General features: G+C 42.4%; 1 protein-coding gene across 1 annotated transcript in view; it reads left to right on the plus strand.

The window, feature by feature from the left end:
* The window catches only part of LOC111236575 (transcription factor SOX-6-like), a 130,130-nt gene that overhangs the window by 90,085 nt on the left and 18,924 nt on the right, over positions 1-21,121 (plus strand). The window contains exons 9-13 of the mRNA XM_022765364.1: positions 5,661-5,781; positions 9,750-9,829; positions 17,905-18,054; positions 20,284-20,464; positions 20,766-20,953. Of these exons, the coding sequence (XP_022621085.1) occupies positions 5,661-5,781; positions 9,750-9,829; positions 17,905-18,054; positions 20,284-20,464; positions 20,766-20,953 (720 nt within the window). The remainder of the gene's footprint in view (positions 1-5,660; positions 5,782-9,749; positions 9,830-17,904; positions 18,055-20,283; positions 20,465-20,765; positions 20,954-21,121) is intronic.

Below are 21,121 nucleotides of genomic sequence, written 5' to 3' on the forward strand. Positions count from 1 at the left end.
ATTTTTTTCAGGCTACTGCTTATACACTATTCATCTTTGGCTTTAGATTTCTGTCTTTGAATTGCATAGGAAAGGGTGCCGTACACAAATTTCAGATGCAGGAAGGAAGTGAGGAGAAAAAGGTCAGAGACTTGACAGGGACAAGGGCCCTTTGTTAGTGACCTGAACCTCTCCAGTGTATTTGCCCTCCCCATTCCAGCGCGCTCAATTCCAGAGCAGACAAGCAGGAATAATATGCTTCAGTCTAGTGGGTGGTAATATGAAGACCTTCATTCAAGGCAGAAGTCTGGAGCATCAAAGTCTAGTTCAAATCTATTGATCTATTTGTCTGATTACCATTAGCTACAGACAAATCCAAACACATCGTATCTCTGTTCGATCAATGTGTGTGTCTGCCATGTGATGTAACTGTTCAGTGTACAGCATTAGTATAACCGGCAGATAAGTGACCTGTACTAAAGGAGTAATATGTGTTTAAAGAACCACTGATTGTTTCATTGGGGGTGGGGGGTGGGGGTGGGGGTGGCGGATTCTGAAGCAACGCAGACCATTCAGCAGCAGAGAAGTGCTTCCACTGAGTGATTTTCCTCCTGGTTAAGCTCCAGTACAGTGTACACCCAGCGGGCTGTGTACACAGTGGCGGGGGTTAAACATATCCTGCTGTCTAGTGTCAGTTTTACTGTGTGTGCTGCTGTTGAGATGAAGCCAGACTTGCCAGCTTCCTCAAGATCACTTTCCCTTCAAATGGATCACAAAAGGTGATTTCTACTCGCAGGCGTTTGGTGTGCAGCTCAGTGGAGAGCAGGGGGGAACGAAGTGTGAACTATCAGTTCTTACAGCAACAGCTGGAGTCTATCCTCTCTGGGTGAAATTACAGAACCCCTCCTATAGAAAATGTGAAAAAGAAGGTTAGCGAGAGCTGCAGATCTGACAGCTACTAAAGTGTGGAAGTAATTTTATTAAAATGAGATGTCAGTGAAACATGAGTCCTCCTCTAATTACTAGCTACTGGTGATTGTGATCTTTTCCTAATGGGAAAGGCACCTATTGTAATCTAAATTATTGTACAGAATTAAGAACATCATCACCATGAGCTCCTCAGAATTTTTTGGCTACTTACAATCGTATTGTTTTCAGACTTCTACTAAAACACTTGAAGTCTCTCCAAGGCTAATGAAAGCAGATTATATCAAAGATAAGCATCTGTATAAGAGGTGTGTTGAAAGGTGTCAAGTAGCAGATAATCAGAATATTAGAGCCACGATCTCGCAGGTCACTTGAAGCTAATAACCATGAAACAAGGTGAGAATGGGTTACATGTTTGTCTTTTTTGCCAATTTGTATTTTAATCATGTTAATACTAACTGATTTTGCCAGTAAAAACAAAAACTTGTTTCCTCCATGTAGAGAATTGTGGCCTATAACGAGTAGCAAAGCATGAGTGTGGATCAGTGCATGCAAGTGTAATGGGGTTTAGAGGGAAAGCCAGCAGGGGGTCTTCAGGCCTCCTTGGTGCTTTGTAGAGGCTTTAACAGACAGTGAAGAACATGGGTGTTGACAGGGGCCCAAGTGAGAGCTGTAATGCGCTGTACATCTCCATTTGCACTCAGTGTTTCGGAGCTGCTTGCTCGTGTGTTATAGGTGGATGCTTGCACGTTTATAAAAACATCACTCACTTTTTTCATCAGCAGAAATATTTTATAGCATTTTTCTGAGGTTTAATAGAGGTCTGTAGAAGTATTTTTAAAATATGAAACACAACTTGTTAAAAATAAAAGTGCATCTTTCATCTAAAATGTCTTAGTAAGCATTGGTTGTAAGTAACTAGATGTACATCTTGAAGTACATCACTCATGGGTTAATGCAGTATTAAAACAAATTTGGGTGTGAATGAATACGTGTGTGTGTTTGTGTGTGTGTGTGTGTGTGTGTGTGTGTGTGCATATTGCATGTGTTGTAAGTGCTAGGAGAAATAAAGGGAGCTCTTTCAAGTCTACCCTGTCTTTTACACCTTGTGTATTTACACATCAGAGATGAGAGTCTGAGAGTCTGTCTGAGCTGTCTGACTCACCCTCTGCAGTCTGACCCCAGGATGAGCTGCTGTTGTAAACTATTGTATCAATCAGTCGCGCTACAGTGTATTTGATTTCATTTTTAACTTGGTTAACTTACACTCTTAAGTTTTATTTTCTCAAATGAACGATCAATTTAAAAATATGAACAAAGCCTTTCTCAAAAATTAAAAGAATATAAATGTTGTAATTAGCTGTGCTGTATTTTTTCTTACTTAAAAAAAATTAAACAAAGAGTCAAATAAACCTGATTAGCTTTTCAATAACATGGTATCTTTATCTGCATTAAAGCTGCAAGTTGGTGCTATTTATCAAATAACAGCATTTCCTTGAGAGGGAAACAGATTGCATGCTGGCCTGCTACAGACTTCATCAGGTCATGTGAATTGATGATACATGTTGCAAGGCGGCTGAGTTCCCCCCGGAAACCTCTGCTGGAGCGCGTGCTGGCAGAGATGGGGGCCTCAGCCAAGTCTGTCTGACTGATCACTACAGATGCTCCTCTTCAAGTATTCCGAGTCAGATCCTTAGTGCTGGGTCTTGAGGGACAAACAATAGCACCTGTTCCTCATAAGATAGCCCATTCATGTATCTTTAATGAAGCCTGGGGGCAGATGGTGTGAAATGACATTATCCAGTACTTAGCAGTGCTAAGACAAAGGAAGAGCAGTGCCAGCACAACAATGCCGCTGTATTTACGAGGAGAAGGGAGGACGCTGCCCAAGTGGCCCGCTCACATCTGCTCCACTTCATTCTCTGACTCCTCAAGATCATCTTGGCAATAGAAATATCCTGGGCACTCAGCCCATACATAGATGAACTTGAGGGAGAGTAGAAGGCAAACATATGTATGCACTTTTTTCTTTCTCTGTTTAAAAAAAAAAAAAAACTTCTTTATTTTTTTTCTTCTAATTTGCTTTAACCGTCAGTTTTTTTCTTAAAAAGCTCTCGTGAAAATGTAAGAATCTGCTCAGCCAGTGTGCCAGCGGTTAATTGACAGTTCAACTAACCTCTACTATTTGTTGCCACCTTGAAGCTCCTCAAAATTTGATTTGCCTTTCTCTGACATTAGTTGCCGTAAATTAAACTTTAATGCGTGGAGCTCATTACTGCAAATCACAGCAATTCAAACTCAATGCATTTATTTCCCCTTCAACGCACATTTACACTCTGTCTTGCCTCAATGAATCCTGTATAAACTGCTCCATATTTTAAAATAATAATAGTAATAAAAGCTGATATCCCAGATGAAATTATATCATTTACATTTGGTGTTGCTGGAGAAAAATATGTCCAAGTATTTGCTGCCTTTTGCTGATGTCTATACTGTATTTCATCTGTATACATCTTTTGTGCAAATTCAGTTATTTTAATTAATGTAGTCACACAAATAATTAAAAGCAAATTAATATGGAATTGAGTGAATGATGTAAAATATTTAAATACTTTTAATTGCGCACCATCACACTATTGTTCCCTCATGTGAAGAAGCTGTTCTCCTGGTTGTTGCTCAGTTTGTTCTGCTGGTATGATTTTAAAAAGGATGATTATAATTATGTTCAAGAGCGTCCTTAACATTAGACCATTACACTTTAAGGTTGCATGTACAGCAGTCTCACAAAGATGTTTGGACTTAGGAGAGTGTTTGAATGTGTGAATTTCCCAGCAAGAGGAAATATGGACAGAGAGCTGTGAATGATATGCTTACTTTGAAAAACTGAAGTCAAGAGTCATCACTCCTGGAAATAGAGTGAGCATGTTTTTTGTTTTCTCCATTTAGCTGAAATATTTGACAGTCAGTAATTTCATTTAAGAAAAAAAAATTACACAACTTTTAATTTACTACTAATGCATGTTAGTTAATTCATGAAAATGTATGAACTACCATGCAGCACATTTACAACACATATGGAGGGATGTGGACTTGAGGGAGCCCTTTCTGTCCTGTGACTACCACACATTCAGCTACAGACTCCATCTGGTTTTACAGTCCAAATACACAGACAGAGAAAAGCTGTGTTCCCCAGTGTCCCCCCGCCTGTCACTGGCCCTACCTCATGTTGTGACATTAATTATTGTGTTTTTCCATATGTTCCATACATGCAAGGCCAAGATCCATCTTTCATCCATTCAGCCTGGAAACTTGGAACACAAACCCTATAAAGCAATGTTTTATTTAAGGTCATTTGTCGCAGTCTCCTTGGACATTTATTTTTCTTCAGCAACAGCACATTTTACAGAATTACTTCTAGAAGAATTACATACTTTTCTATTCTTCCATAATGCACTTTCTGCACTTGCACTTCTGTAAAAGCTCAGTAGACATAAATGGTTCTATTTACTTAGTTTTCAGTCTAGCTCTGCACCTCTGGACAGATCAATAAAGTAGTTTTAAGTAGGTTTAGCGTGATAGCTGTGAGAGAAACTGGGTGCGACTACTCTGGTAAAGGGTCTACAGGGGAAGCAGCACAGGCTGAAAAAGTGGAGATCATAGCAGACCTCAGCCAGAACATGGGGGAAAAGTCGTTGCTCTGAGCAGGTTGATTTCATGCCCCAATGCAGCGGCAGTAATTGCACCCAGACCCGTTTTATTGCGAGTTGATTTTAAGGAGGGATGAATGGAGAAACATTCTGTAAAGTGTTTATTTTGGGGGATGACCTTTATTAACCCATTTTCCAGGCAGGTTCCCTTGAGGTGGCCTGGCTCAGTACTAGATTAACTCTTGCAGGCCCATGGTAGCCCGGCTGCTCCCCATCATAAAGTTTCAGGAAGCGGAGAATGACAGTGAGATTGGAGCTTGCAACATGTGTGCAAAACCCCCACCCGCCACTTTTGAGACATAAGCTACTCACCCACCCTTGACACACACATGCAGGGAGTTTGTGTTGATATCCCCAGAAGGCAAGTCAGCAACAGGCTGAATGGTGAAGGTTAATATGTGAGTGGAACAGACAGACACAGAATGACTTTAAAATGAAATACAGCAAGTGGCAAGTGCTTTTCAACTGCCTGCTGTTTTTCCTCTGCCGAAAACAGTTGTAGTAAATTACTGGGTTGTCTTTAGGCTTTTATCATCTAAATAAATGATCGTCCATGATTATGTGAGTCTTTGATTTTCCCTTGAGGTGAGTATGTGTACATGCATGTACATGCTGATCAGTCCTGTCTCTGCACCTGTGTAATACATTCGACAATCCTCTTGCTGACATGTTGTATTTACTGCAACAGCCTGGATGTTGGTGAATGCTTCTTTCAACACTTACAGTACTTCTCTACAGAAGCCAACAGACCTACCGAGCCTCTCTGCTCTCCGTCCTGCATGTCGCTTCCTCTAACTGATGCTGGAACAATGTGCGTGTGCAGGGCCTTTGATGTACTGAGGTGAAATTGTGGTTTGGATTAAGAGCAGGCGTAGCTCGGCTAGGTATTGTGTGAGCACACGAGGGCCGTCATTGCCGCAGAGCCTCCTGTCAGCACGCGTTAGAGAGAGCTGTGATCTGGCCTCCCCCTGAGTGGGCTCTGTGTTTCTGTGTACCATACCTATGCTTAGGCCTCTCTCTGATCTCTGCTCCCTATCTGTTCAGCAGGTCCAGGGTCACATGCCTCCGCTCATGATCCCCATTTTTCCACACGACCAACGCACTCTGGCAGCAGCCGCCGCCGCCCAGCAAGGCTTTCTCTTCCCTCCGGGAATGTCTTATAAGCCAGGTATGCTTGCAACTTAAGTCTTCATTTTGTTCTGCCCCCTTTTCCTGTCTGCTTGCTATGTCTTTGATTCATAATTATAATTTTTAGTCATAAAGTTGTCACACAACTTAATACATAACAAATATATAGTAACAAACATGTGCTTGATTCACACTTGAGACAACTGACATGCTCTGTTCTGTCTGAACTTGGACTTGGGACCAAGGCCTGGGAATGCTCTAGTCCATGTGGAACAATAGATATGGGCAGAGAAGCAGAGGAATGTAAACATGTCTTCAACATGAAAGTATCTTTCAGGAGTGTGCTGTGCTGGCTGTAATCGTTTTTCAAGTATCCACTGTTAGAGATCCAATAAGACAGGGGAGGAACCCTGCAAGAAACCTCTTTCTATTGTTAGCAGTTTTATTAAAGTTTCACACAATCATGCCTCTTAACAGTGTAATTAAGTAATTTAAAGACAATTATAAGGTGGGTAGTTTTTGGATGATGTAAGGAACTGGTTTTCCTGCACATAAATTTTCATTGCTTGTAACGGCATGCCCCTTTCACTTCCTTTGTCTTACGAATTGACTAAAGTCAGGCTCCACAGCTTTCAAAAGAAAAAAACAGTAAAGAAATGTTTTTTGAAAAATTGTTGCAACATGTTTACTGATTCCCTGCCAAAACAGTAACTCCATACACCCTCATATTCTTGTGAAAATTAAAGATGTGCCACCACACACTACTGTACTCATTAAATTAAAATAAATAAATAAATAAATAAAAAGGATCAATGGTAAATTTCTCCCTGCTTCTCAGTTAACGCTTTTTCTCTCACACGGTTTACTTGGTCCCAAGGCCAGGCAATTTTTGGACAAATCTATGACTGATTTAACTGAATCACAGAATTTGTAGATTTTTAAAAAAACGTTTTCCTGTTTTCTCTCCCACACATGTAAAGTGAAGGAGACAGTGTTGTGTTAATGAAACATTCTCTGTGAAAAAGAAAAGGATTTATGAGTGAGCTACAAAAAAAGTCCGCTTTTCTGTTGTGAGACAGTGCTAGAACAAGGAGGAGGGCAGAAAATGGAAAAAGAAACACTAGGAAGTCAGCAGGTTCGCAGCAGAACATTAAAAAGGTGTGGTAGCGCAGTTAATGAATTAACTATAAAACCACAGGATGAAAAAGAAAGTCAGCTATTTTGGAACTATGGAGCCATGACAGCTTAAACAAAGTGCCTGAGGGGGAGTCTTTTACCAGTGTGCTTTCTGCAATAGGTTTGACACGGAAAATGTTTTAGTTCAAATAACAGGAGCTATTATGGAATCATGGTCAGGGGTCGTCATGTGTATGGTTCTTGCATAATTCATGAGTTCATGGAGAAATAGCAAAGGGGGTCTGAAAATGACTCTCGTAGTCAGGAGAGGTATTTTTAAACCTCTATTATTTCCCCCCATCCAACACAATATATCCAGAGAGTACAATGTTATCACCACCACCTGCAGGGTATACAGGATGCTGTCGTGTCTTTTCTCCATGAAGTGAGTGGCCAAGCATTCACTTCCAAGACTAAGGCACACTAATCTGATGTTATCATTATGAGACAGCCCCCAGGGACCACTGCTTATGACCCCCAGCCCTGTGGTGCTCACATGGCAACAAAGTCATTCTAGCACCATAGTGGTAAGTCATCACCCCATCCACTGGCTGTGCTCAATGGCCTGGTGTTGCACGGTAGACAAGCACAGTCATAGAAATACCGACTCATCTTTTAAACAAATAGATGCAAGTCGGACTTCCCAGTATGTTCGCACTGTTTACACAGACATGGCAGCATTCAGTCTGATGTACTTCTAATGGACCTGCAGAATGACCCCATAGTCTTTGGGTTCCTCTGCCAGTCTTTCCCATAAGCATCCTGCTGACAGTTGGCAGCTTGCTCATGCTATTTTATTTTAAATCTTGTATTTTTACCACATTTTAGTCGTCATTTTTGAACCCATTCTCTGATACTGTGGTCTTTGTAATGCAAGTTACTCCAGTTCGACAACATGGTTTCTTTCTTGATATACAGTAACTTAAATAAATTAGGTTTGGTAATTTAAGGGCTTTTTTCTATTGTATAGGCCTCATCAGATCTACTGAAGAAATCTTCAGTGAAAATTATATACCTGTATATTCATTTGTATGTTTTTCAGTGAACAGCTTTGGTAATTCATGAAATTTAAAAAGGCAGTGAAAAGACAGGATAAAGCCTACGTGATACAGTCATATAGTTCATTCATCATCATTTGATCAGGTCTAAGAAAGGTCTCAGCTGCCTCTGCCAACCCTTACCAGATCTATGACTTATATTTCATGGTATCACATGAGGGAAATATAGCCTGTTGTGACCATGGCGTCACCTGAACTACTTCCCCCCTTTAGCATGCAGGGTTCAGGCTCTGGGCGTGGGACCAGCCATCACCAGTTATTAAAACAAACAAACAAACAAACAAAAAAAAAAACAGAGTTTTAAACGCAGTTCAATTTGAGCTGTGACGCTGACCTGGCACAGTGCCCATTCTACTGGAGTCTGGTGCCTCCACACAGACTGTGTGCACCCAAGACCCAGACCTTGGAGCCCGAGACCCCCAGGCAGCGGGGGTGTGCTCACTTAGCACATGACCCTCCCCAGGTTTCACATGACATCTAAAGACATCCAGCCATTTATTATTCCCAAATCCTACGTCACAGACAGCACAGAGGTAGAGAGACAGAGAGAAAGCCATACCAAAAAGAGGAGGTGTAGAAATAACCACAGTGCACCCCCCACACATCCAACCCTGCACTATTTGAAACCACTTCTGCTGTGTGATTTTATTTGCTACTAAATGGGGATTGAATTTCCATGGCCTGTATCACATTGTGCTGTGCTGTACAAGATTGCAAAGTGAGGCGAGCGGGCGAGGGCAAAGTGAAAGAGAAGGTATATACATTTACCTTGTCTGTGGCTTAATGGCTCCATATGTTTGTGAGGAGAAGTGACAGGCAGAAGTGGGGTCTGAGCGAAGGCCAACTACCCCTCCCCGCTCCCCACTGTGCACCCCACCTCCACTCCTCCAGACACATGCTTCAGACCAACCTCCCCTCTATGAACGCTGTGCTGCCCTGTCTCACTGGGGCTGTTCTGTCTGTCTCAACACACTAGGCTGAATGTGTAAAAGCTTCTGCACCCCCATGGATATCACTCATACTGCAGCCGTTTTTTTATATCCCTGTCTGACAAACGTGCTGATGGCGGGCCAACAGCAGTGAATAGTAATGAATAGTGCTGCTATTTGGAGACCAATTCTTCCTTGTGAGATAAAAAAGTGTGTGTGTTTTGTTTTTTTTTTCTTGTTATTGTGAATGCACACTTGTTCTAACCAGTTCACATACAAGTGCTTTCACTTTACTCCCAAAGCTATCACTGAAACACAAACAATGAAGTGTTGAACAATAGCCAGGCAAGTCTACAGCTGTATGAACTGCCTGAGAGAACACGCTGGGCCTTTTACATAATCGCTAATTGAATACCATGTAAGTTACTTAACATTTATTGTGTATACAAACACACACACACACACACACACACACACACACACACACACACACACACACACACACACACACACACACACACACACACCTTAAAAGAGTTCCTTACTCGTTAAACTATGTAGTAGTTATTGCTGTCATGGTATTTTCCAGGAGGAGTAGAGTGCAGGTGGAGGAAGGAGGGAATGATGTGGAACGTTCCTAAGTAATCCTGCTCCAGTCAAACCAGCTTAGCCTTTTGTTAATGCAGATGTTTGGGCTTGAAGCCGAGGGCTCGTTGCAATGTGCCACATTGCTGTGGCATGGCAGTGGAGGGCCCAGGCTCCGTGTTGGCACTTGCCTGGCCGCTGTGGGCCGGCTCATTGTCTGAACCTGTATGCATTGTTGTCTGTCTCTCCCTCTCTGACAGGTGATAACTACCCGGTGCAGTTCATTCCATCCACAATGGCAGCTGCAGCAGCGTCAGGACTCAGCCCCCTTCAGCTTCAGGTATGTACGGTACTATGACAAAGAATGCTAGGGAAGCCCGCCAAGCCTAGGGCAGAAAGGATGGCTAAGCAGCTGTACGCTAAGTAATGAGCTGCACACTAAATAATCCTGGAGGCCCCCAGCTCACACACGCTTATCACCTTACATATGTAATTTATCCCGTTTTATAGAGGATTTATCCCCACTAGCTCTGCCAGACAGAGGAGTAAGGAAGATAATAGTTATTAGAGGGAATGAGAATCACTTTGGTTGCTTTAATCACCTGCCAGTGAATTTATCAGAAGACAATTGACTGCGTAAGCAAAGAATGTCTTTTTTATTGCTTTTATCTAGAAAAACTGCTGTAGTACTTCTTTTATCTCTGTGAGGAAAACAAGTAAGAAGAAAGAATGGATAAAAATCTGAACAATTCTAATATGTATGTAGTAAAGGCAAACTCATAGTATGTAATACAACATGAGGATGAGTAGGGGCTCAGAGCGGCAGAAAATGTTGGGATAGGCTCCAAGCCCTACAGGCTCCTCCAGGACCTTTCTCAAACAGCATCTAAAAGAGCTGAACCCAGGTCATACCTTAACCCGAGGCCATAATGTTTAATATAGATAATTATCTGTGTTCTATCCTTCAAGTTACTATTAGTAATACTACTGTTACCTCAACACTCTCAGCATATGCATGAGCTTTGTTTCCAAATCGGTGATCATGATTCTTTTAACTTTTTACTTTAATTTTCATGAAAAACATACAACGGGAAGCTGAATAACAACCATATTTATTCTGCTTGCTTCCTTTGCAGTTGTGAGTAACTGCAGATTTTAAGTCTGTTCGAAACTAATCAGTGCTGCTCTTTGGAAATAAAAGAAGGAAACAAAGGATTGAAAAGCATTTCTCCTAACATATGGTTAAGTCGCCACTGCTGCTTTGTCAGCAACAGCAAAAATGGACTGAAAGCTGCGTCATGTGATGCTCGACAGCAGAGAGAAGTATGACAAGATTAAACAAGAGAGCTAAAGACTGTGGGGGGGAAAAACTTTGCACAGGTGTCTGCGAGAATAAAAGATGGAGGCTGTGTAGGTGAATATGTTGCTAGAGTGTATATATTTCACTTAGTTTGTGTATCATAGTAAAGTCCAGTGGAAAGGGGTGGTTGTTCAGACAGGCATGCTGAGTCTATTTATAGTGGTGTATGAGGTCAGATGAGACAGTCATATATCTGAAGGTTGGGGTGAGGAGGGGAGACGGGTCTAGAGTCATTAATTCTGATTATGTATCTAACCCTGGGAACGGGCAAAAACAGTGCCTCCAAGACCATGACTTGGCTGACCTTTATAGAACACAGTAAACAAAAAGAGGTGCATTTTCCATTAATTGAAGTCTGTCAGCCTGTCACATATTCCGCCTGCTGGCTGCTATTTACCCTGCATAGAGACTCCCATTAAAATAGCAAGGCAAGTCAAACATGCCCTTTTCTACATAGCTGGGATCAACAAACCATGTGACTGCCACCACTTCCTCTACAAAGCACTGAGAGCCCGCTATGATTAAAAACATCATATCAACCCAGACATGGAATTAAGTTAGAGTCTTCTCCTCCCTTTTGGAGCAATAATAGCACCAGCACTCTCCCTCGTCTTCAAAATCTAACTATTGAAAAGTGTGCTTTAATACACTTGTGAGTGCAAAGGAGGCAGAAAAGAAATCTTATAAACAATGCCGAGATCCCAACACAATAAAAAAAAAAAAAAAAAAAAGGGATCATTTAATCTGAACTGAAACAAAATAAGGAGACACTTTGTCTGGTAAGTGGTGCAGTGAAGTACCCGTGACTGCACTCTAGATGTGTCTTAGGGTTAACAGTATTAAAATGAAATGAAATAAAATAAAACAAAAAGCTGATGGAAGGCTCCCCTGAAAATATGACTTACCTATTATATTATTGAGTTTATTTTTCATGCATCATCAAGCACAAGACTAACCCTTTAAACTGTCCTAAACTTTTCTAGCTCCACCTCCAAGCCCATTCTTTATCTTCCTTACACAACACACACACACACACACACGCAAAATCTCATACACATATAGCTGAATAGGTTGCCCCCCCCACTCCCAATTAAAATATCTCTTCCTGTCAGCCGCATGGCAAGGTATAATTTTCACCAATTTACTCAGTTTAGATTTTGCAATATATGAACCTTAAAAATTATCTTATTGGAAGAATTAATTCCCACAATGCTGCAGAGGTAATGTGATCAGCCATCCAGTCAGAAAGGCTAGCCGCTCCGTCAGTCTTAATGTTGGCCACGCAGCCTCTTCACAATCTCCTCTGTCATAACAGTCTGGGATCCCCACCCCCCAGCCCCTGCCCTTTCTCTCTAAGAGAAGAAAACCCAACAAGGTAACAAAGGCTTAAAGCTGATGGATGTAAATGAATCTTCGAGGAAGCGTTTGAGTGTTGGAGACTGTAATTTGCTTGTCAATACAGGGTGGTAGCATCACTCTGGTGGCTGGCAGTCTGCAAGTGGCTGTCACCAGGCATTGCTGTACCACAGGGCAATTTCACTCAATGTTTTCCTGACAGATTGGCTCTCGTTCTCAACTCACAGGAGAGGAGGCGGGTAAACTATCCCTGCGCGACATGCCCCTCTTCATTAGTGCCCACACAGAGCCGGGATGAGCCCGGGACCAGCAGGAAACAATGGCTCCATCCCTGCCTGTCCTTCCCTGATTACAACTGACACCTCTCACCTAACAGAGGAAATTGTGTTCAGATTGTAGCCCAATCTGTCCGGACACCTACTATATTCAATTGAGTGAAGAGACAAGAAGGGAATTTCCCTAATTCGACAAAAGAATTTTCTATTTGGGGTAACACTTAATTTGCTGTTTGTACACTATACCTTGCATCAGTTGCCAAGTGAAAAACAATTTACTTAAGGCCAATATGAACTTAATATATGTGACCCGTCCTTTTTACAGAGCCAATAAACAGGAGGACCTTTGAGAAAGTCCTGTTGTTTATCATTGGAAGCAGACTTTGGGGCTTAAGCCATTCTAAAGAAAGCATTAATAGAACATCTGGGTTATCTGTATGTATTATCACCATGGACTAAATAAATACAAATCCTCTGATTTCACTCAGTCAAAGTTTCATTTTCTATCTCTTGCTTCCTCTGTCTCACTGTCTTGCTTTTCCAATTTCCCATCCACATCTCGAATCTTCTCTAAGTGTCTTAGTTTGTGTATTTCTCTCTCAATTACTCCCATCCTCTTTTCTTTTCTTGTTCTGTCTGAGTGTTACACTTGCTCTGTTTCCCCCTGAATTGTCCAGGCCCATCAGATCCTTATGCTTTACAGTACTGGAAGTCAAGCTGCTTGAGTAAGACTTAACGCTGCAATTACCATCCACCGCATTTGCTGTGGCATCTCTCTAGGCCCATGATAAACCTGGGCCCAGCCTCAGCTGACGCTCCCACTATAAAGATGAAAAGCAGCCCACATGCTCAGCGACAACTTGGACCGATCTCAAGCAGACAGACATATCTGAAGGAGTCCTCAGTGGCTTAGACTGGAGTGATAAGAAAGAGTGTTACACAGTCAGGGACAAACAGGAAGAAAGTGGGAGAGCAGCAAACTGCACATTATCTTTTGTTTGGATGTAAACGTCTGTGTAGTACAGATGTGAAGAAACGGCTTCCATCATTAACAAGTGAAGCACTTTTGACTTTGAAAGAGAGAGAGGGAGAGAGAGGAGGAGGAGGGGAGAAAAGAGAGAACAGACATACTGTAGAGAGCAGCTGTTTCTGTGTTTATGAGCAGAGGAGCTCGGTCTTTGAAGGTAACCCAGAGCAGTGCAGCAATGCTAGCTGTGTGTGGAAGTCTGGCTAATAGGACGGCTAGGTGAGCAGCTGGATGGAGGCAGTGGTGAACAGAGGGACAGATGGACAGATAGAGTGGATAATGCAGTGAGCAACTTTGAATGGGAGGGCTGGCTCTGGGGCCCCTGGGCTTGGAGAAACCCACACACACTTACACAAGGCAGACTGTGTTTGTGTGTGTATGTGCCAGAGAGAGAAAACTGATAGAGAAGGACTTAAATATATATACTGTAGATGTAAGATAGAGAAATAGAGAAAGCCAAGAGGAGGGAGGAGGGGTGAGGGCAGAGCAGGTTGGGTGCCAGCAGACGAGACAGATGTTGGGCCATACTGGAAAGCATCGGCACAGTGCACCAGGACGCCTTGCTCCACTCCTGACATCTGGGCCTAGCCTGGGTCAGCCTGCCTGGTCGCCATGGGCAATGAGCCTGTACAAGCCTTGTGGCAAACGGGGCTGGCGCTGTGCTGCCTTTTAAATGGTGTGGTGCACTGAAGCACAGTTAATGCCCTCATATCCAGCCCAGTGCTCAGCGCCCAGGCCAGACAGAGGTGAATGAGACATTGACAGACAGACAGACAGACAGACTCACTTGCAAAACAAAGAGACATGGGTGTGATTAATAGAGTACGGCAGTCATCAGATAATACTCATCTCGTGTAAAATGCAGAGGATGTCAATTGGTATTAGGAATTGTTTGGCTTTTAGGCAAATATTTTAGTATTAATTTTTATATTTTTGCACGCTGCAGTTGTAAATGTGCAATACACCATCCTTGCTGGAAGCAACAAATCTGACAAATATCTGCCACTGTATTTTCCAGCACATACTTCCATGCCTCAGAAAGTTTTTTTTAATCTCTCTACTACAAGGCATATGTTCTTGTGTTTGCAGAAAGAAAAAAAAAAGCATAGATGGAAGTTATGAGACAATGAATGATATATATTGAGCCATAGTATCAGCTATGTTGTTTAACTAAACAAACGAGGCTGCCCATCTTAATTGAATATCATACCATTGAGATGTCTAACATCATCAGCAGAGTGTGTAATCTCAGTTTAATGTCACAGGCAGAAAAGTGAACCTCCCTGTTTAACCTCTACTGCCTCCAGAGGGCTTGTTTTTAATTACCAGAGGCTAACAGGCTGACCTTGGGCATGCTGCATTCACTTTGAATCCATGCTTGCCGAGATCTGCTCCGCTCTACTGGGAAACAGGGAACGATGGGGTCAGAAGAAAAACCTTAGATTGTGTTTGTGCTCCCCCTCATGTATGCTTGTTATTTCTGTATTAACATAGTGCTGTTTTTAGGAAAAAGGCAAATCCTTTCAAGGCACTAAAGAAAAAAAATGTTGCATTATAATATTGGTTATACAAGCACACTTTTAACAATGGAACATGGCATGTAGTTGCTCCTTCCGTCAAGCTGAGAGAACACATGTAATGTGCATTTCTTTTTCGTCAGATTTCTTTTAACGCCCACATTGCAAGCTCATTAGCTATTATTTCCTTTTGCAATTTTCTAACATCATACAAGCTGTGCCTTAGTGTGCTGCTCTGTGGCTTTTCATCAACAGAAGTATAATATGTGTCCTAGAAGATGGCAAAAAAGAAAACAACTAGTGTTAGGAGTGTAGAGGGGAAAAAGCAAGAGAAAATGGAAACAGAAGGGCCCCGAGCTCCACTCTGGCTTTCGCCTACTCCTCTAATACCCCAGAGTTGGAGCATTGACTTTCAGCTTGACCCTCATTACCATGAACCTTTTGCTGCCCCCACCTGGCAAGTAGATATGAAGAAGGGGCTATTAGAAGTGAGAGAGTCAACTGGGGGAAGCAGGCAGATGTCTTCTGCTTAGGGAGACCAGCCTTGGCAGGATGCATCATCCTTCAGCCTTTGACATCAAAATGCCCGTTATACTGAAAACTTCCTGTAATGTTTCATGAGGTTGTTGTTTCTAACTGAAGTAAATGCCGAATGTCAATTTTGTAATATGCTGCAAACATATTGTCTTCTTACCAAGCCACAACATAACACCAAGGCAAAGGCATCCAGATTGTAAACAATGAACACTGATGTACTTCATATCTGTCCTTAAGCAGCGTATGGTGGGTTAACACACCTTTCATCTGTCTTTCCCTCTGATTATATTTATTGTTCTTTGGCTCTTGGAGGTAGACTGTTCCTGGTTACAAGGGTAGCTCTTGCTTCTCACCCTATGGCACTGACCTGCTAATCAGTGCTGAAAAGGGGCATCCTGACTGCGTCTAATTTGAGGCAAAGTCTAATTACGCTCTTTTTCCGGGACAATAAAGTTCTTCCCATTCAAGGTCAGGGGCATGCCAGAGCGACAGGCCTGTTAGCAAACATCTGTCCAACAGACTCTGCTTCCGCCCTTCTACTAAGACTCATGTGTAGCCTGGAGTGACAGCCAGTGAATGGAGTATCCCCTCTCTCTCTTTCTCTGTCACTGCTTTTCTCCCCTCACACACATACACAGACACACAGAGTGCCTTTACCACTGACATTAACTGAGTCTAGCTCAGATGAGGAGAAAACAGAGTTGGGTCTGCTCCTGTGTCCAATCCTGTCAGAGACAAAAGGCTGTTTGTGAGGGAGGTGGGGGCAGTGCTATCATTGTGGGAACATAATCAGTCTGTCATTTCCGCTGCCCATGTGCTGTTGTTATCCCCAGGTCCCCTGGAAGAATGGACCTTTTGTACTGCCGCTTATGTGGCAGTGATAAAGTTTCTTACAAGAGCACATATGTGTTTATATCTGGAGATATGTGCGTGGACATAAAGTGCTTTGTTTGGCTTTAGCCTGCATCTATACCACCGAAGGTGAGGCCAGCGGGGCCATGTCACTTTTCTCCTTCCACACAAATGCAGTCTGTATATGGCCAGTCAGACCAGGAAATGAGAAAGGGTTTGCTGATTGGCCAGAGGAAGAGAAATTAGATTCTCCCTGACAGCACCATCTGACTGAGTAACACAACAAACCATAAGGTTTACCTAGTCTGAAGAAAGCAGGCCAGTGGGGGAGTTAAGGGGCGCTATCTGTCTGATGAAGTGAGGTCTAAGATTACATGGAGTAACACTCTTTCCCAGACAGTAGGTCTATTTGACAGACCCCTGCCATTTGCAGCAGGAGACAAAAGCCAATTTCATCACTTACCTGGTGGCCAATCAATGCAGACCTGGGGCGGAAAGAAGTCTCAGTGGTGCGGGAGTGCTGGGCTCTGTGGGCACAGAAAAACAAGCACAAAAATAATCATTAAATCAAATCAGTCAGGTATTTGTTTCAGATTTTTAATGATATAAAAAATAGACACACAACATAATGTCATGACATTAAACTGTAACTTTATCCAGGATAAAAGATGAATTACTATGTCAAAAATCTGATCCAACAGACAATTAGCAGTCTGTGGCCCGCCAGATATATTTTTTTAAATACTTCCAAACCTTCATATCAACGTCTTTAACCACCCTTTCTAGTATATGCCGTGTAATTAGTCCAGTGGTGGAAATGTAAATTGAGCTTTCAGAGTTCAACCCTGTTACGGGCAGAAGTGTTATTGAGTGCTTCGCCAGTCATTTGAACCACCCACTTGTGTGGTAATGTCACCAACAGTTGGACATCTTACTGATTTACCGCCAAGGAAAATAACGGTGATTACATCAGTGTTCTTTGTGCAGGTTTCTAAGCCTTAATAATGCTTGTGTTTAAAATATTCTGTGATGGCAATCCAACTGAGGTTGGGTTTCTAACATTGTGGAATGGGACTGTCTCACATGGCACTGTGGAGACAAATCACAGGCTACAAACTTCAATAGGAAGCTGTGTAGATCTAGAGAAATGAGAGATCTTTGCTAACACACTTGCATCCAGTCGGCAAACTTTTCTCTGTGATGAGTGGAAAATAGGGGCTCCAAGTATTTTGAATGAAAGCCATCTCTGTGTGGTTTTTAAGACTGCTGTCTCTCTCTGGGTTCAGCCTTTGAAATACAGTTAAGACCTTTGATGGAGGTTCTCTGCCAGCCTCATGGAAAGAGAGGAAAGACGTAAAAGAGAGAGAGGGGGAGATGAAGGCAGACACAGAAGCGGAGAGTTCTAGGGAGAGGAAAAGACAGAATATAAAACTTTGAATGTTTGCTGGATTTGGATGTTAACGCCTTGCGGGTTTCTCCACCTCCCTACAGCAACTGTATGCCGCCCAGCTTGCCAGCATGCAGGTCTCTCCTGGAGCCAAGATGCCTCCACTCCCCCAGCCCCTCAATGCAAGTGGGCCCATTTCTCCCTCCTCTCTGAAGAATGACAAGAGTTCCTCCAGCCCCATCACTCAAGTCAAGGTACAACTCTCAATTCTATCAATCTGCCCACCCACCAGTCCAGGCCTTGAGTGGTACTTGACCTAGCCTTGCCTAGTTGGGGTTGTCTCAATAAAGTAGCATCTACACTGTTCACTACTTCAGTCAATACTTACAGCCAGCCGGTGCTGAGCCCAACATCTAACAGGCCATCAATCTGTGGTGCTTTAACAAGGCCCTCTCTCTCTTAACCAGAACTCTGTGGACATGGTTGCTATGGCTATAGCTACTCCAAGCCAGTAATTTGTGGAACACATGGCTTCTAAAAGTTTTTTCTTCTTCTTTTTATGCAATTGAAATGGATTAAAACCATTACAACAGTGCTATACAAACGCCGACAAAACTGAAGCAAAAAGTAGGATTGATTACTTTTTTTGCCTTGTAAACAAACCAAATGCAGGACGTGTGTTTTCTGCTGCTGCTGTATGGCATGACTCCACTAGACCTCCATGCAGAGGAAAGGCCATATACATCATCCCCACTCACTAAGGTCATAATAAGAAACATGTGCCCATTTGGAGTAGTTTAGCTTAATAATATCACAATGGAGAAAAACCATAAATCATCTCCTTGAAATGGTAGCAAGGCACTCTGGCTTTCTCTTCATACACACAAACACACACACACACACATACACACACAATCCTTGAAGTCTCCCGCCCCCTGGGATTTACATTGAAAGATTGCCCTAAAACTGACTCAACACTGTCATTTCATAACATGAGTACAATTCTCTCTTTACTACTTCAGTCAGTTAGATTGATGCCAAATAGGCCAATATTAATACAACACCAGTTCTAGTCAAAATATTATAAATGTTGCCAATTATTACAATATTAAGTACTTTAAATAAATGAATCATATATAAATGGAAAGCAAACATACACTGGCATCCTCCCATCTGTATCCACAGTGCAGTGGAATCAGCTTGCCTTTAGTTTTGTTTGCCGGCTTTCAGCTTCACTGCATGACAAACTGTTATTGGCACAGCAATAACAAGGCCTTGGGGCAGTCTATGCTTGAGCCATATGTTTGGACAAGGAGACACTTGGGCTTTGAAAAATACTGTTAACGACAGCATGAGCCCTAATCTGATTCAAAAGACTGCTGTATACACACAGGATTTATGCTGTGCAAAGTGACATTTCTCTTCTTGGATTCAAATGTTTGAGTTGTTTCTATTCAAAATGCAACGTAGGTATCTCTTATTTTACAGGGCACCTTCTTCATCACCTTGGAATTTATTTATGTGTGAGATGATTAAATATGTAATTACGAATTGATGATATCTTTAATTAATTCCATTCTGATATTTTAAATTGTTTAAATATATTTTACATTTATTTTAATATTAGGTAAAAAATTGTCACATAGCTTATTTCTGTCTGAATGCCTGGCCTCTTCCTCCCATTGTTTATTTTCAAGTACCCACACATGAAACATGTTTGGTCACAGTACACAAACTGCTGTGGATGGCAACGTGGAAAACAGTGCTCTTCATCTCACATCAGTAACTGCTCTAAAAGGCTGTAACCAGCCCAGCAAATACAGCAACAAACACATGCATCATCCTCTGACCTCATCTCAGAACTACACTATTTAGTTTTTTTTTTCTTGAATCACATCATATTTTTTTTTAGGAATAGGCATATCAAAGCATGTGATAAAACCAAGTATGCACAAATGAGGAATGAAATTAGAAAACAAGTTAATGAAGTAGATAATGTAAGTCGACATCTGATGAATGGAACAGCTGTCTTTGATCACTGGCACCGCCGTTATCTGGTCATTATTTATTCTTCGAACCAGAGTGCAGACACAGAGAGCAGGGAGGAGGAGAGGGAGAACAGATGAAGATGTACAGAGAGACAGAATCTGCTTTAATTAGTGTGAACAAAGGCGCTGGGCAACTGTGAGGAAGATCGCAGTGGCACAGCTCCTAAGGAAGGATGGACGAGGAGAGGAGAGGAGAGGAGAGGAGACGTGAGGAGAAGAGAGGAGAGGAGAGGAGAGGAGAGGAGAGGAGAGGAGAGAAGAAAAAAGCAAGGAGAAAGAAGAATCAGGGAGGAGGTGTGGGTCAGGATAGGGATCCTATAATTAACCAAGAACAGAGAACTGTGCTGTCTGGGAATTCGGAGCTCCTTCAAAAGGGGAGGGGGGGCCACCTATTCACATCTGTCTTCTCTCATACTCCTATCTCTGCTGCCGTAGGAGGAAGGAACACAGCCGCTCAACCTGTCTGCTCGGCCAAAGACGACAGAACTGGTCAAATCCCCCACATCCCCGACACAAAACCTGTTCCCTGGCAGTAAAAACAGCCCTAACAGTCTCATCGGCAAGGGTGGTATCCCCAGCCCACTCGGAGGAGGCCTGGGACGGGGCTCATCTCTGGGTAAGACCTCAGAGTTTCTCCGCTTTACAAACAAGAGCCCACACATACATACATACCTATACATATTTACTCTGTTCAAACACACACTTGTGCACTCACATCTGAGGAAACCACCTTGCAAGGTCTTGGTTCTGTTTTGGTACTTAATATTTCACATATAAATGCCACTCTCAAGATGTTGTGTGAGGTTGTTGTTTTTGGTTTTTTTTTTTTTTTTTTTTTTTGTTTTTTTTGGGGGGGGGGGGGTCTGTATTCTAGCAGACTAATTTTGCTGTCCAAACTCCACTGTGTGTGTGTGTAGATATTCTGTCAAGCCTAAACTCTACCGCGCTGTTCGGGGACCAGGACACAGTGATGAAGGCCATCCAGGAGGCTCGGAAAATGAGGGAGCAGATCCAGAGGGAACAGCTGCAACATCACCAGCAGGGCATGGAGGCCAAGCTGTCCGCCCTCAGTTCAGTGGGCCTCAACAACTGCAGAGTTGACAAGGTTAGGACTACTATCATATAGTCTGTCGCCACCAAGAGTGTTCAGCTTTTCGTAAAAGTAGTGTAGGAAAGAAACTATTAAAGAAAGTGGAACATGGTGATTTTAATACAGCAGTCATTCTTAAGACTAATATTTTTCTTTAATCCATGTCCAGGGTGGTCATATTGA

The sequence above is a fragment of the Seriola dumerili genome, unplaced genomic scaffold, assembly GCF_002260705.1.
Source record: "Seriola dumerili isolate Sdu_G_001 unplaced genomic scaffold, Sdu_1.0 BDQW01000674.1, whole genome shotgun sequence".
Taxonomy (NCBI): domain Eukaryota; kingdom Metazoa; phylum Chordata; class Actinopteri; order Carangiformes; family Carangidae; genus Seriola; species Seriola dumerili.